Genomic DNA, 17442 nt, shown 5'->3' with positions numbered 1-17442 from the left:
CCCCCCAAAAAAAAATAAAAATTAATAACAATAATTAAAATATTAAACAATTTTTATAAAGTAACACAAATAACAAGAAGTTATAAAAAACTTTCAAATTAAATTACAATCATTTAACTCTAAAAACACATCACTACGACTTTAAGATAATGTGCATTGCCAAAATTTGATACAACCATCTGCTTGAACTTACGATTGTGATATTACAAGAAATTTAAGTACAAAACATAACTACTATAATGATAAAATCAAATTCTCTTTTGTCATCCACGCCTTTTCAATTTGAATCGTGCTCTCCATGTGGCTACCATTCTAGCAAAAAAAAAAGAAATAGCATACCCACCTTAGAGCAGGGAATAATCCAAAGAACATAAAGATAACATAATTAAGACAGAAAAATCATTCACCTTACGTCGTCCGATGCAAAATTTTGTATCTTCTCCATGCTCTAAACCCATTATTACTAAGTGCTCCCGCACATTGGCCAATGTCCAATGGTTGTTCACTTGGACGGTCTCAATGGCACCACTCGACCATTTGATTGCAATATCAAATACCTCAATTGTAGCATCGGTGGATTGCAATGGAATCCATTCACCAAGCTTGCACATCCATCTTTCATAGAAGTACCACACGTAAAGGGTGGAGCACACCTTGATGAAATGGATAGCAATGCCGAAACTTCCAACCTGACACCAAAAGCGATCTCCGTTGTGAAGTCCTTCAAGATACCCCCACTTCTTGCCAAGGATGGCTTCCAATGTATCGTAATGTAGATCTTTGCAAACATACATAGTATTTGTATGATGGAAAGGCAAAGATCCGAATATGCTAGCGAAGACATGAGCAGGACAACACCATCCAAGCCCAACGGAACGCGAGGCTTTTCCAAATTTTAATGATGCTCTCACATCAGCTACAATCTTGGCTTTCAAAGACGTTACAGTGAACGCATCTGGCTTTGGCCACTCCATCCTATGCAAGGTTGTAGCCTCCAAAGGTTGTAGCTCTCCGTAGCCTTCCTCATCTGTAGGTACAATGTACTTGTGGGTGTAGAAGAACACCCTTTGTCGTTCAAGGTTTGATGAAGTTGTGTTGGACAATAGAATATCCCCAAGACTTGCATGCATGGCCGTAAATGTGCATGAAAGGCACGAGAGCGGTTGCTCCTCCATAAGGCTAGAAGGGAAAACATCTACATAGAAACAAAACAGTCCGTGAGATGTAAAAAGTCCAATTTTTTGTTACCACCAAAACCATTGAAGTGCAATGGACATACAATTACAAGGAAAATCCCTTGGGTTGGTGATCCCTCATAGACGCATGTGTCCAAAAACATGAAGACATGTTGAACGATTGCCACCGTACCTTTTTCTCTTACTTGCTTGAAGCCTATTAGTCTTCCCTTCCAATGGAGATCAACGTTTTTTCTTTCAGGAACACGATGGGGACTGATTGCGGAAGGTTCCATGTAGACCCAGGCACCCTCTTGAAAAACCTGAGGTTCCCATTGCTGCTCCTCATTCTTCGAGTTGTGGAGAACCATACTTTGAATGATGGGTTTGGGGCGTCTATTTTGACCATTCTTTGCCATGGATGCTTAAGTGGGAGCTTGAAATTGCAATGGAGAGCTTGGGCAAGGAGAGGGTGACAAAGTTTAGAGAGAGTGTGGGAGCTTAAAGTTGCAATGGAGAGCTTGAGGAAGGAGGAGGGAGACAGAGTTTAGAGAGAGAGAGTGGGAGCTTAAAGTTGCAATGGAGAGCTTGAGGAAGGAGGAGGGAGACAGAGTTTAGAGAGAGAGTGGGAGATTAAAGTTGCAATGGAGAGCTTGAAGAAGGAGGGAGGTGTAAGAGTTTAGAGAGAGAGTGAGAGCTTTGTGTTATGGAAAGGGGCTATGGAGGAAGGGAGTCTTGGGAAAAAGGTTCTAGAGTGAGAAAATGACTTTTTGATCATAGGGTAGGTTTGGGGGGAGTTTTGGATGGAATATTTTGATTTTTTTTTTTGAAAATTTTGAAATTTTAAGGTTTTTGCAAAAATGTATTTGTGGACCCACCACTCCCCCCCCCCCCCCCCCCCCCCCCCCCCCCCCCCCCCCCTTTTTTCCCCCTCCCTCTTTTACCCATCCATCTCCCTCTAGGATACAAAGCAATAAATGAGTGGACAACCCTATTATTCTCTCTACTTTCTTAGGTTCTAGACTTATATACATTGCTCTCTTCTTATTGGCTAGATCCTAATTAACCTTAATCCTATATGGCCCAAGGAGAGTCCACATTTTTCCTAATGAGTTTCTCTTTCTCTACACATCTAGATTAGTCTCGACTCTCTAGTTTGCGGTGATGCAATGAGTCCTGACTGTGTCGTGTGAACCTCAGACTTGCCTCCTAGTAGTATGCACAACACCCCCCTGGATTGTCCTCATTCACCACCATGCCGGTTTGTCTCACCCTCTCTTTCTCTCTCACACACCGTGTGTTGCAATAATGTGGAACATACTTCGAGCTCATAACATTTGACTTGTAGCCTTGATGCAGTTGGGATGTAACCAGCAAAGAGCCTTTACACTCGAGCGTGGGCATGTTCACTCCATACAACCCACTTTATCTTTTGTGGAACCCACTTCTTTTCTGCATTCTTTCTTCCTCACCTTGGTCGCTCACCACTCAACCATATATTGCACCTCCAATTAATGCCAGCATCATCTCCTTCGAGGTTCGCCAACTCAATAATTCTTATTTTAATGCCTATTTACACTCAACAGTGCTCGCTTACGCATTAATATTAAAATCAATAGGTCTCGCAGACATCTGCAGCACCACAGGTCCCTCAGACAGCTGTTCAACTGCGTTATTTTCTTGCTTATTTACACTCAACAATGCTCGCTTATGCATTAAAATTAGAATCAACAGGTCCTATAGACATCTACGCTGCCGCATGTCCCTCACACAACCGTCCAGTTGCGTTATTTTTTTGCTTATTTACACTCAACAGTTCTTGCTTACACATTAAAATTACATTCAGTTGTAATCTATTCATGCATATGAAAGCCACAAAAAACAAGCTCAAATGATATGCACCAATGCAGATGCCTTGAAGGAATTTCAAAAGCAAACAAACTATTGGAGTACCTTTTGTTGGGAATGCGACCTCGATGAGTTGGAGCAGGAGGCCAATGTGGGGATGACCTTGGTGTGGACCGGTTGGAGGCCCGTTGAGCAGGATGCTCCGCCATTGTTGTTTTCTTTTTGCCTTGAGACTCACATTTTTAGCTAGTTTACATTATAGAAAGGTTTTCTAACAATAAGTTTTGAGAGAGAGAGAGAGAATTATTAAAGACACATATCACTTAAAAAAACTTATACAAGAATAATAAATAAACACCCAACGAGAATTAAAAAAAAAATCCATAGCATATGCCACTTTAAAAAAGATATTGACGGCGCCTTATTGATTGGTCTCATTGATGAACCATTGTATGTAATGGTACCTCACACGTGAAAAAACTATTATAGAGTATCTCGTTATGTTTTTAAGTTTTGTTTAAAATATTCATTTTTGGTTTGCTCAATAGTTTGTTTTCACGAATATGTCTAGACACGTAACTATTTACAGTCCTTCAAAAACACAGAAGCTTGTCGTCATGCTAGATAAAGGCATATTGAGCTTTCAACATCTAATATCAAAAGTCACTTTGTACTTGGGGCTACAAAGTTTACCCTGCATCCTTTGACATTATCAAGTGATCATGTGAAGTTGGAAGAGATTCCAATAAGCTTAGAGGGAGAGGGGTATTTGTTGGATCATGAATACTCTCATTTCTGCAATGTCCGCGTAATCAATCTTGGTATCGGTACGTCTAAAGCTCCTATCCGCCTAGACTCTAAAATTGATGAAGCCTCAAAACCCATCAAAAGTGCAGTTGAAATGATCCGGTCTTTGCCTAAACAAATTAGTCTATTTCAGTCTCACTAAGTCAAATTGGAGAGATTTTAAAAGTAAAGGAGCTACCTTCTGACTATGATGGATATGTCGGGTTTGAGCTCCCAGCTCCTCGAGACTCATTTGGAATGGCAGGTATGGAACAACAACATGATAATCCTTTATGGACAGAGTATGTCACTTATAGTTCAGATTCATTTATAGGTGCTATCAGATTTAGCAGCTATTGTGGACATCTGAGATGTACAAATGTTGACTGCCCATACTACATTGGGCTCACGATATGTAATGAGATTTACTTGAAAGGTCGATTATTAAAATCTCCACCAAGTTTCCTAGTATCTCTAGAATATGGAGCTTTAAGTTGTATGCATTACTCTTAGGTGCCAAAATGTGTCGCCATTTGTCCTGCTATTATCTACTATTGTTTCCCAAGAAATAAACTATATTCCACCAGACGTGTTCTTCATTTGGGGGAACACACACATCCTTGTTGAGAGGGAAATTGTAGAGAAATTAGAGGTTGAAATTGATGCACTATTGAAGAAACATGCTACTCTAGAACCATTCAAAACTCCAAAGCAGTTGGAGCGTGTGACAACTCACGTCAATATTTTTAAAAAAATAGTTGTTGAAGGTGAGCCTTTCTCATATGACATAGGTGATGAAGAATTTGCCACCTTTTTGGATACAATCACCCCACTATCAAATAAACAAAGAATTGAAAGAACATTAGAGATTGAAAAGAAAGAAAATAACATTTTTGCTATAGGCTTGGAGGTTGTTCTTGACCTTAATAGTAAAAGCAGATATCCTTACATACAAAGTGTTCTTTTCCCAGGGCAACTTTGGAGAGATCAACAACCACATGTTTTCAAGATGTCTGTGAAAGGTCTAGGTAGTGGGGTTCACTTAGTTAATACAATGAGGCCAGGTGGGAACCTTGAATGTATGTGGATCCAATTTGATTGTGTTCATCGTGTTAATAGATGGCCAACCATGTCTACCCATGTCTATGATCCATTTGTGCGAGAGTTAATGACCATTGCTACTTGTGAGTTTACTGTTGAGAACCAATTTGCTCAAATTGAATTTTGGAAAATGCTTAATAAAGTTTTCAAGGATGCAGGCTTTGAAAAGACAGAGTTTAGAGGCTTTATGGCATATATATCTAATGCTAATTGGATTGCAGCTCGCACAATTTATTTTGGAGGCGACAAATAAAGATCATGTGCCTTTTATTGGGAGCAGTCCATGATACGACACACTAAGTAGTTAAGTAGTCTTGACAGAGGGGACTGGACCATGGAACTCTCCACCCAAACTTGCTATATATAGGACCGTAGCCGTCTAAATAGAGCACCCTTTATCGTAAGTACGTCCTGACCCTTGACCTGCCCAGTCCTACCCTAGGTATGAATCTTTGTCAAACACATAGAGTTCAATTAATTTTGGAACTTAAAACTTTATTTTATGATGTTTTGACTATGGGAGAGTGTTATTAGGCCTAAGGATGACTTGTATAGATAGTTTTGTTACAGTTTTAATGACATGCTTAGTGTTGGATTGTGATTTTTGTACCTACTTAGAGCTTTATTTTACAATGTTTTGACTATGGGAGAGTGTTATTAGGCCTTAGGATGACTTATCTAGATATTCGTACTGCAATTTTAATGACCTAGTTAGTGATGGATTTTGGATTTTGTACCTTATTAGAATCATCAAAAATTTGCGGAGATGGAGGGCCTTTTAGAAGAGAGAGAAAAAAGAGCTCTTCAATGCAAGACGAGCCAGTGTTATGTAGGAGAATAGATTAATACTAACAAAAAGTATGAAAAATGTGTCACTTACTTAATAATCCTTTGATCATTGAAAACGATCATCTTTTTATTCAATGCATGTGTCTTTTTCATGATGTAGGCACCGCTAATATAAAATTTCTTTTCCCATCACTGAAATGAAAAACAGATTCATATATAGCAATAGACCTCTTTGTGTCGCTCTCCAAATTTTTGAATGGCATTTGTATACCTTCTTTCAAAAACCAGCTTTTAGTGCTTTCTTGGCTCTCTTTGGGTGTCAGAACAAGGCATGTAGATATTTGTTTTATAGGTTTTTGGGTGCTCCGAATACACTCAATGTGTCAAAAGCTTTAAGTTTGACCACTAGATGATAATTTTGTGGTTTTTTTTCATTTCAATGATGGAAAAACAATTTTAAATGAGCAACACCTACATCACGGAAAAGACACTTGCATTGAATAAAAAGGTGACCGTTTTCAATGATCCGTGGAAATTTTTGTTCACTTTTATAGAGTGTCTAGTTGTCCTCTTGGACATACTCAATAATTGCGAGTGTATTTTAAGAAAACTTTTTATAGATAGAAATAGCATTGAAATTACCTCCAGAATTTTCTAATGGCTGTCACACTTTATAGATTATTACCTTAGAGCTAATATAGCCTCCCCTAATGATTTGCGCCTATTTTCATCCATTTAGTATTCATTGAAATAGCGTGATGATCGACAGTGGCAAGATAGGGAAGAGGATTTTTTTTAGTTTTGAGTTGTTGATTAGCTTATAGAGACTGATGTCCTTGCTTGTTAGGTTCACTTCTTGAGGTTGACACTATCAAAGAGTCTCCATGCTCCCATCTGAGTCAGTTTTTTGAGTATTAACAAGATTATGTTAGTACAAGAAAGCTATCCTATGGACATACATCATAGCGACCTGCTAACATTGGCGCCATTTCTAAGAAATGATCCCTAGGTAATGAGTAACCTAGTGCATATTTAGAGTTTTCATTATCCAAACATTTTCCATCCATTCCATACACATTAGTAGCAAAGCATTTAGACCTCGGTTTAGCGCTTGATAGAGTCTAGACTTGAGGGACTGGCTAGATCTATTCTTGAGAGGTAAAGAGAGTTGTGAGTGAGATAGCCAAACTTGCATTTCAATTATCATTTTTTTCCGTTGCTTTGAGAGTGCTATTTCGTTTTTGTTATGACTTTTGTTTGCATTATTTTGTTCATTTTTGTTTCATGTTTCTTTTAGCACATAGGAGTAGGGTGAGTAGGTATTATCACCATCAAATTGGACTAAAAAGATAAGAGGAAAAAGGCTAAAAACCATATTCTAGACAAGAAGACCGTAATTCTAAAATACTAAAATTTAATGATAGAGACCTAAAAGTTGACTCAAAATTAAAAAAGGGTGTCAAAAGACCTTAGAAAAACTGGCGATTATAATCAAAATTGAAAATGATAGAATATTATGTGGTGGAATATGGATAGCAATCCGTGTCCCTTAGAGGAAAAGTAGAAGAGAACAACGATCAAGCAAAAAATGTTGACTCCAATCAATTGAAACCAAAATTTGGGATCATTTCAAATAAAAAACACACTCAAAAGAAGAAAATTGTAAGAAAGCACTTAAAGTTAGTCTACCTGACTTGAATTTTGTGAATTTTTTACTTTTTGTAGTCTAAGATTTAGTTTTCTAATTTTTATAGTCCAAATCAAAGAAGATTTTGGGAATAGTATCCATATAGAAGAGTCTACCAATTGACCAATTTTCATATCTGGAGGAGATGGAACATGGATCCTGATTCATGTCCTCCATCTGAGATTCCTAAACAAAAGCTATATAGTTTGTAGCAGTGATCTATATAAATATCCTCCCAAAAACAAATGTGCAAAAAAGAATCGGAAAAAAGTCAAAAATAAGGTCATGGTAAAGAACCAGAAAATCAAAGCTAGGGTTTGATTTTTGGTTGACCTCAACTATCCCAAGTCACATTAAAAACATATATCTACTAGCAAGGTACCAAGGGCAAGATTTGAACAGATTTTCATCACAATTTTCAATATATGAGGGGCATGGACTCTTCAATAGAGATAATTCACACCCTGAGTTGAACCTGAGCCACCTAAGTTGAACATGAAAAATGTTAAACTAAGGCATGTGAACGATACAAAATGAGTCAACATGGACAATGCCCATGTAGCATTGCATAAATAGGATAATGGTGAACAAATGTACTATTGTATAAATAGGATAATGGTGAACAAATGCACTAATACAAATGAGATGAACCCTACGTAGGAGAGTTATTGGAGAATAAAAGGGTGTATGTTTCTACATACAAAAGGTTGTATGTCTTTACATACAGTTAAGGAAGAGAGACACTCATATAATCATGCTTCATAAGTAAGGACGTAGATATTCAATAGTAGACTACAAAGAACTTGAGATACATAGATTTTTTAGAGGTCCACTCCATCAATATTATATCATCATAATACGATCAAACCTATTATATCAGATGCCAAACTACAAACAAGAAGATAAAGTCTAGAGAGATCAAAAATTGCTAATTTAATGAGTCAACAATCACTTTTAGTGATTATATCGATGGGATCCTTGGGTTCTGGGAATGTACTGACTACACATATGAGCAATGAAGCTGTTAGAACAATATATAGAACAAGATATTGGATTACCTTAACAAGAGGGAGAAATGTGCTTCGTGAGGAGAGGGTCATAGAAAGAACTCCACCTAGAGATCTTGGTGGGGGTTATGAGGATAGAGATGTCATAGCAAGAGAGCCATAAGTAGTAAAAATGGTGGCAAAAACATGAATTATGCGACCATCTTAGGGAGCTAAATTTCTTTCTAAAAGTATAATGGATCAAGAGATCCGTATGCTCATGTCTCACTCTTCAAATAGGTTTTGAGAGCTGAAAAAATTACGGATTTCCACACACAGTATGAATGATTTGTGGTAACGTTGGAAGGAACAAAATTGACATGGTTCCAACCTCTGAAGAAAGGTGATCTTTCAAACATAGAGCAACTTTTGTGTGAATTTGATCAAGAACTATCTAAAAGGGGAATCAAGAATAATACTGTGTCCCAAATATATTCTTTCAAGCAAAAAAAAAGAATGAGAAAGTGAAGGAATTTTTTCTTCACTTCAAACAATATATAGAGAGTTGTCCAATGAGAGATTTACATCAAGACGAGAGGCTATCAGTACTCTTTATGGAGGTCTTGAGGAATGATACTCTCAAGAAGGACCTGCATTTGAAAGTATGTGTGACACTTGAGCCAGTCACTCGAGAGAGGATTTATATCTAGTTGACAATTCCATATAGAGAGTTGTCCAATGAGAGAGTTACATCAAGATGAGAGGATATCAATCCTCTTTATGGAGATATTGAGGAATAAAACTCTGAAGAAGGACCTGCATTGAAACTATGTGTGACATTTGAGCCAATCACTAGAGGCTTTATATCTAGTTGGCAATTGTAAGGCATATGGACAAGTGACAAAAGATATAGAGAATCTGACTAGTAGCACCTCTTCCACGATGAGTGAATCCCAACAAAGAGAAATGTTTAAAATCTTACCATGCCGAGCATTGATAAATTAGCCAAATAAGTGGAAATAAGGATGAATCAAAACTCTAGAAAAAAATTGAATATACAACAACTACCAATGAGGAGATGTGACACTTGTGAAGGAGATCATCCCGCCCCATGATGTGACACTTAATTGAGGCCGGGAACTATAAATTCACAACATATTTAGAAGTAGTGTTCTCTTCAGTAAAAATTGTTGAAATTAGGGTTGCAGAGAAATGCACACAGCTTGGAGGAGATGAAGTAAGCTCAAGGAACACATCTAAGAGTGTATTAATTAGTGTGAAATGGAAAGATAGATATCCCTAGAGTGATGGGTGTATAAAAATTGCAAGGGGGGAAAAACCTCCTAAAGAGGAAAAAAATGCCCCGGTGGTGCTAGTGTGTTCACACACATCACTACCACATGTATATGGTAACAAATCCCCCCCTGGAGTGATGTAGTGAATGATAGCTAGCACATGAGTAAAGGGAAGTTCCATGTCCTGAGGACATGATCAGTCCACAAAGGGGAGTAAGACGAAAGATTTGTGGAAAGTTTTAAACTTTTGACGAGACAATGCCTTTGTGAAAAGATCTACAAGGTTTTCCCATGTTGGCACATAAGCCAGTGGTAATGCACCTCAGTGTTCTTTGTGGGAGCATGAAAACCTGGGCTCCTTGCAACTACCAATGCATTGTGACTGTCAGTGTAGATAGTGTTGGAAGTGTCCTGTCCAACACCCAAATCATCCATAAGGCATCTAAGCCATACACACGCAACCATAGTTTTGAAGACTGCCCTGTACTCATCCTCACAACTCAAAGTGGCCACAGTAGGTTTCTTCTTGCTCAACCATGATATAAATGAATTTCCAAGCATGAAACAAAAACCACTTGTGGACACTCGCGTGTCGAAACAACCAGCCCAATTTGAGTCCGAAAAAGAATGTAAGTATGGCGTCAATGATCCCCCCTTGGGATAAAACAATCCAAGACGTAAAGTGCCACTAAGGTAGCAGAAAATCCTCTTGACACCCTGCCAATGCTTAGACCCTGGGTTATGCATAAATTTGCTGACCTGCGAGACTGCAAACTAAATTTCTGGCCTCGTGTTGTATACATAAATGAGGAATCCAACAAGAGTTTGGTAAAGAGTGACATCAGCAAGATCACCAGCGTCATGAAGGATCAATTTCAAACCTGTTTCCATGTGAGTGGAAATAGGTTTGCAATACTCAAGTCCAAACTTACATAGTAATGTCTCTATGTAACTTTTCTGACACAAGGAAATACCACCATCAAATTTCTTAAACTATATACCCAAGTAATGATGCAATAGACCCAAATCTTTCATCTTGAAAGTAGCATTCAAATAATCTTTAAATTCAGCAATATTTCTCTCATTTGGTGTAGTGATCAACAAATCATCTACATAAAGAGCCACAATGAGAAGTACATCACCCTCACACTTTACATACAATGTGATTTCTGTTGGACTATTATAAAAGCCTCATTTGACAAAATGAGTGTCAGCTTTCTCATACCAAGAAGGAGGAGATTGCTTTAACCCATACAAAGCCGTCTTACATCTGCACACCTTTTTCCTCTTGTCCTTTCTTGACAAAACCGCGAGGTTGTGTTACATAAACTTTCTCAGTTATGTCACCATTCAAGAAAGCAGTAACAATGTCTTATTGATGTAAATCCCAACGAAAATGAGCTTCCAATGCACAGAGAAAACGCACAGTAGTCATACAACAAGTGGGATAAAAAGTATCTTCATAATATATGCCTTTGTGCTACGCATAGCCTTTTGCTGCAAGTCGAGGCTTATGGCAATCAACCTCACCATCCGGCTTGTGTTTCAACTTGTAAACCCACTTTGTACCAATGGCCTTTTTGTGAGGAGGAAAATCACATAAAGTCCATGTGTCATTTTCTATAAGTGCAACATGGCAGTCATCCAATTTTCTGAAGATAGAGGTTCCTCAACATCATGTAAGTTAGACACAGCCAAAGCATAACAATCTGATGCATAAGATACATGGCTAGAGGCTGAATGAGTATAACTAGACAAAGGTGCATCCAGTTTACTGTCACGCAATGTATGCACCAGCCATTTTGGCATACCTCTTGCCTGCTCATTTTCAGCCCTTTCCTTATCAAGTACATCCTGTACATCCACATGAGAAATAGGATTATCTATAACATGTTTTGGAAACCCCCATAGGCTGTACATTTGCCTCATTGGAATTTACATTCGAACTCCACCACTGAAAAGAGGCAACAAAGTGTCATAAATGTCCTATGACCTTACACTATTGTCTCTAGTACATGACAACAATGACTAAACTGAATCTGCCACAAACACTACATTCCATGAAACCAAAATACACTTTTTTTGCTGATGATATAACCTATAACCTTTTATTTCAGCACTATCACCAACAAAAAATTATTTTACAGCCTTATCATCCAATTTTCTATGATGTGCTTGTGGAACCAAAGCATATGCCAAACAGCCAAAAACATGCATGTGCTCAATAGAAGGCTTTCTATCATGCCATGCTTCATATGGAGTAATAGACTGGAAAGTTTTTATAGAACACCTGTTTAGTACATAAGTGGCACACATGATGGCCTCAAGCCAAAAAGAATGCGGCAAAAGCTTGACTTTTGAACATACATTGTGCCATTTCTCTAAGTGACCTATTTTTCCTCTTAGCAACACCAATATTTTGAGGTGTATAAGGCATTGTACATTGGTGTTTTATAACACAACTAGACAAAAATGCATTAAATTCATGAGGCATATACTCCGCCCCTCGATCCGAATGGAGGGTGCCCATAGTACATTTCGAGACATTTTCAACCATAGCCAAAAAAAAAATTGAAGCACATAAAAACTTCCGACTTCTCTTTAAGCGGAAATACCCATGCATGCCTGGAGTAATCATCAATGAAAGTCACAAAGTAAAGGTAATTTCCCAAGGATAGAGTTTGCATGGGTCCACAAACATCACTATGCACAAGGTGCAACCTGCATGTGTCCCTAACTAAACCATCACTATGCACAAGGTGCAACCTGCATGTGTCCCTAACTGAACCATCCTTTGGAAACTCAGAACGCTGCATTTTACCCAAAATACAGCCTTCACAAACATTTTTAACCGGTGCTTCAAGAGGTGGCAAAGAAGAAACCATATTAGGTTTCTACAAACGCAGCAAACTAGCAAAATTTAGATGCCCAAAACGTGCACGCCAGAGTTTTGCATCTGAAACATCCCTTGAATTTGCAACTACATTTGCAAGATTTTTTCCACTCTTGTCATACAAAGTGAGCTTATACAGCCCATGGCACAAAAGACCCAATGCAACAATTTCATTACCAAAACTGAGATCATAAAGTGTACGTATGTCATCCACAAATTTGACTATAAGTACAAGTCTAGCAAGTCCGAATACAGACAAAAGATTCTTCTTGATCCCAGGTACATAAAATGCATCAACAAGTGTGAAAGAACTGTCATTTGCAGTAGTAATTAAGAAAAATCTTTCCAAACCCTGAACCGATAAGAGGCATTGTTGGCACAACTGACTAAATTCCCATGAGGGACAGACTCAACAGAGGTGAACAATTCACGATGTGAGGTAATGTGCTTTCTAGCACCATTGTCAAAATACCACACATGTGAATTTGTAGCACAACTGACATGCATGCATCATGGACAATAGGATTGTAAGTGCACTCTACACTAAAAGCCCATTCTTCATTAACATCAGCATCAGAGTCTCCTTTCACAAAAGACTCAACAATGGTTGCATTTGTAGTGGAACCAACATTTGCAGTGGAACCACCCTCTTTCTTCTTAGCCTCTTTGGCCTTCAAATCAGGACATTGCTTGATCAAGTGATCAATATTTTTACAAAAATGGCAACCCATCTTCTTGTTTCCCTTATCACCAGAATTTCCAGATGAATTGTTGTCAGCAAAAGCATTAGGAACAAAAGTTTTGCCACTCGGAGCAGAACCATAAGAAGTGGCTGCATTGCTGTTAGCACCCTTTCTTTGAGAAGCAATAAAAGCCTATTCAATTGCACGCTGCCTAGTCCTATTTCTTTATGAAAGTGACTCTTGCAACAACAATGTGCATAATGCATCAAACTTGAGAACTTCAGGATTTTGTTGGGTCATAAGCCTCCAGGTACTAGCAAAAGTTTGGTAAGAATCTGGTAAGGCATCAAGAAAGGTTTGCACAAGGGAACTGTCCGAAATGACTTCACCTACAGAAATTAGTTGCTCATTGATATCCTTGATACCAGCAAGAAAAGTTTCCATATCATCTTCCTCATGCATAATCTTCGATTCCAGCTCTTTACACAGTAAATCCATTTTAGCCTCATTACTTGCGGCTTGCATAAAGACCTGCTAAAATATCCCAAGCTTGCTTTTCAAATTTTGTTGAACAAATGTGAGGAGTAATGGTATGCTTCACAGACAACACAATCAACAAATGAGCTTGCACATCCTTTACATCCCAATGAGCTTGTTCTACCGTAGGGAACACAACTCTAATAGCAGCAATCCTTGCAACAAGACCTGTAACATCCTCAATATCGTCTCTATCCTCGGAACCAGGACGTACATCAATGCCCTTCATAATGTTCCGAACACCGTTTGACACAAGAACATGTTGCATCATGTAAGTCCACATAGGGTAACTGTCCCCATCCAATGTGTCCTGAACAACAAACATATTGAACACATTTGTGTTGTTGTCAGCCATGGAAAATGCCTGCACCTGATGTGAAAACTACCCAAAATGAGGAGAAACTAAGTGAGACCAGCACGTTCTATATAGCACAATCCGCAGCAGACTAAATGGGACCTGTTATGCAGTGAGTGGTGCTGACACATATTTTGCACAAAATGACAAAATTGCATGTGCAAATCTGGTTGTAGTGGAAACGATGGTCAAAATGAGCCCGAATATAAAATTTGAGTAGATTGAACTCTATGAGATCACCCAAAAAAAATTTCGACCTCCAAACGCTCGCCAAAGCTCACAAAAATTGGAGAAAGTGAGTAGACGTGTGTGCTGGAGTTATTATCTATTGTAGCTGACAGGTGGCAAAAGCATCAGCAGATAATGGATTATGCAGAAGGATATTACATTTTATGTATATTTGATTATTCAAGTGCTCTTTATGAGATTTGGCCAATTATGTCCGGCCGGTCAGTTTGTACTCATTTTTGGGCATTCAAGAAATCTATAAATAAATACGTGCAAGAGGAAAATGCTGACTCTGGCATGGGGGGAGATTGCACCCAGTGTCTGCATTGCTCTTCTCATCTCTCTTCTCTTCTCTCTCGCAGTGCCGGTGTAGCACTCTGCTCTAGGAGGTGCGTCTGCACATGCTCTCTCGTTCTATCACGCTCTCTTTCTCTCTCTGCTCGTGTACAACTTGGATTATGCGTTGTGTGATTTGAGGTATGCAAATTTGTTCGTTTCATGGCTTGTAGTATATTGTTTTTGCTAGTTTGCAAGGAACTCCACGCCTTCGGCTGTAGCAGTGGTATCAGAGCCAGGTTACGTTCTCGAATTTTACACAAATCATGCCTATGGAAAACAACACGATCAAAGATAAGTGATGCTTACCTGTACTTATTTTTTTGAAGCTGCTTAAAACTTTTATATAAGTGATTATAATTAATATACTAGGGCTGCAAATGTGTATGAATACTTAAAGAATTGTGGGATTTTCATAGTGAAATAGAGATAATCTAGTGATTGGTAGTAATACTAGTAGTCTAGTTATGGTGACTCTTAAGTACAAAAATAGATTAAAACTCATTCATGAGAAGAAGCACTATATTGATCATAAAATCTTAATTTTCATTTCATAGTTATTACACAGATCAATGTACGTGTCTTTGGTCGATGCATAACACCTAGCCACATAACGGCCCTTATATCTTCATGAACTTCCTGTATAAGTGGATTTATTATGTATGATCTAATGACGATTTATCATCTGTATAAGGAGCGGCAAAGTGAGGGATATTATGTATTAACTAATGACTATTTAACATCGGCATAAGGAGCGGTAAATAGAGGGAATAACGATGGTGATCTGCACTCCTGCTAGCGAATGTTAGTCGCAGCAGACGTACGTCGTCCATTACCCGCCGTCCACCATTTTCACATACCGACCAACAGAAAGCCGCTATTAGCCTCTCCTCACCAAACTCACACACTTTCGTTGTGTACCTTCCACTAACTATGGGTTCGCCTACAATATCGAGCAGCAATAACACAATCAGTTGGGTCGCTTGCAATCCTAGAGCTGAGACCGGACCTTCTTTACAATCTTCCTCTACTGCTACCACTCCACTTCCTCTCCACCAGCCCCCATGCAACCTTCATCATACTTGTGGCAGTTTCTCTCTCTCTCTCTCTCTCTCTCTCTCTCTCTCTCTCTCTCTCTCTCTCTCTCTCTCTCTCTCTCTCTCTCTCTCTCTCTCTCACACACACACACACACACACACACACACACACACACACACACACACACACACACACACACACACCCACGGCGAGTCCACATAATGCACGATCTCTAAAACTGGTCCAAATAGGGCCACTGCTGTGTTTTTCTCTTTTTTTTTGCATTGTTACTAGCATGTAGGCGACGACCATGCTGCTGTCATAAAACTACTGCTCCAACTGCAGTGCCCACCATTTCATTGACCAGCCTGCGCTTATAGTAACCTATGTTGTGTATGCCATGATATTCTTTGTGTCCAACACTCTCTCTGTTGGGCCGGTCCTTTCCATTGTCAACTGGAGACGGTGGATAGAATCTTGATTAAATCTCCATGTTTCTCTCCAAGTATGACTACCTACACACACGGACATTGACAAAGCTCTTCTGCGAGACGGACGCAATACTTTCTCAGCGACAACAGGCCCCTACCGGACATCCTCGGGCAGTGATGATGACGACGATGATGATTTGAGCCTGAAGATTCTCAATTTTTTTTTACTTTACTTCATTTTATTTTGTATCTAGACATTGTATTAGATCCATAAAGATTGTTTGAGTTTGGTCCCATAGCACCTTCAAGACGCGTAATATAACATTTTATTTCGTTTCGCTCTCTCTCTTTCCCCTCCGAGTACCGCTACTTCCAACGGAAAACATTGACAAAGTTATTCAGCGATTAGTACAATACCTTCTCCGACAACAGACTAGACAAGCTATCAATATTTATCGAGTGCTAATAAAAAAAAATCGGTATTTAGACTTTGCTCAGTATAAAAACAACATGATTCCTATATCTTATTCTTATCACTTTCAGTACTTACAAATTAATGAAGGATTAACGTTAATATATCCCATGATTTACAAGTAGCACGTAATATCAAAGAGGGATAACATGACATGATAAAAAATAGAAATGAATTCGATAAGTGCACTTCTTTCGGGTGCGTAATTGCATAGATCTATGTTCCTGGGAGGTGATTTTTGTAGGATTCTTTCTTACTTCAAAATATGCACATAGTAATCCACTTCTTCATGTTTATGTAAGACTATAAGGGTCACATGAGATGTGACCCTTATAGTCTATAAGGGTCACATGAGATGTGAAGTTTTAAAACCATCACAAGACAATCTATTTTGTCCTTCATTATCATTTCTTGATTCTCTGCACTATAATAGGATTGACTTTCATTCGATTTTTTTTTAATTTTTTTCCTCTCTCTGTTCTACAACACATCTTAGAAGACAATTCCTAGCATGAAACAGGTGCAATAAGAACAACAGTTCCAAACTACAATTGGTATGATTACTCTTGTATGCGTACAAAATAGATAACACTTTGAAACAAGTCCCATATCTACTCATGACTACTCCAAGTTCCCACCCATTCCCCATATTTATTATCCCTCTGTATTTACTTTTTTTCAGTGACATTAAGGTCAAATTACACAAGCAATGTTCTACATCACATGATCTTCTCTGTGATTCCGTTTATCAATTGCGGTTGTCCAATATCAAGCATTCATAAGTGGGCCTTAAAATTATTGC

The 17442-nt window shown here is 38.5% G+C and overlaps 1 protein-coding gene across 1 annotated transcript; it reads right to left on the bottom strand.

Moving 5' to 3' along the window:
- Nucleotides 1-344: 344 nt before the first annotated feature.
- Nucleotides 345-14105, bottom strand: LOC147422396 (uncharacterized). Its single transcript, XM_086503057.1, has 2 exons — nucleotides 13949-14105; nucleotides 345-1195 (listed from the first exon to the last, which is right to left on the bottom strand). Exons 1-2 carry the CDS (start codon nucleotides 14103-14105, stop codon nucleotides 345-347), a joined length of 1008 nt encoding a protein of 335 aa, XP_086359183.1.
- Between the last annotated feature and the right edge of the window lie 3337 nt (nucleotides 14106-17442).

This window comes from Adiantum capillus-veneris, chromosome 27 (assembly GCF_014529385.1).
Source record: "Adiantum capillus-veneris isolate H3 chromosome 27, ASM1452938v2, whole genome shotgun sequence".
NCBI classification, from domain to species: domain Eukaryota; kingdom Viridiplantae; phylum Streptophyta; class Polypodiopsida; order Polypodiales; family Pteridaceae; genus Adiantum; species Adiantum capillus-veneris.
The sequence above is the reverse complement of the archived record's forward strand: the minus strand, read 5'-3'. Positions and strand labels throughout refer to the sequence as shown.

Coding starts and splice junctions, on each gene's coding strand:
- LOC147422396 (XM_086503057.1), bottom strand. CDS start 14,105: ATGTTTGTTGTTCAGGACACATTGGATGGGGACAGTTACCCTATGTGG. Junction 1,196..13,948: donor CGATATTGAGGATGTTACAG/GTCTTGTTGCAA, acceptor GTTTCTATGTAG/ATGTTTTCCCTTCTAGCCTT.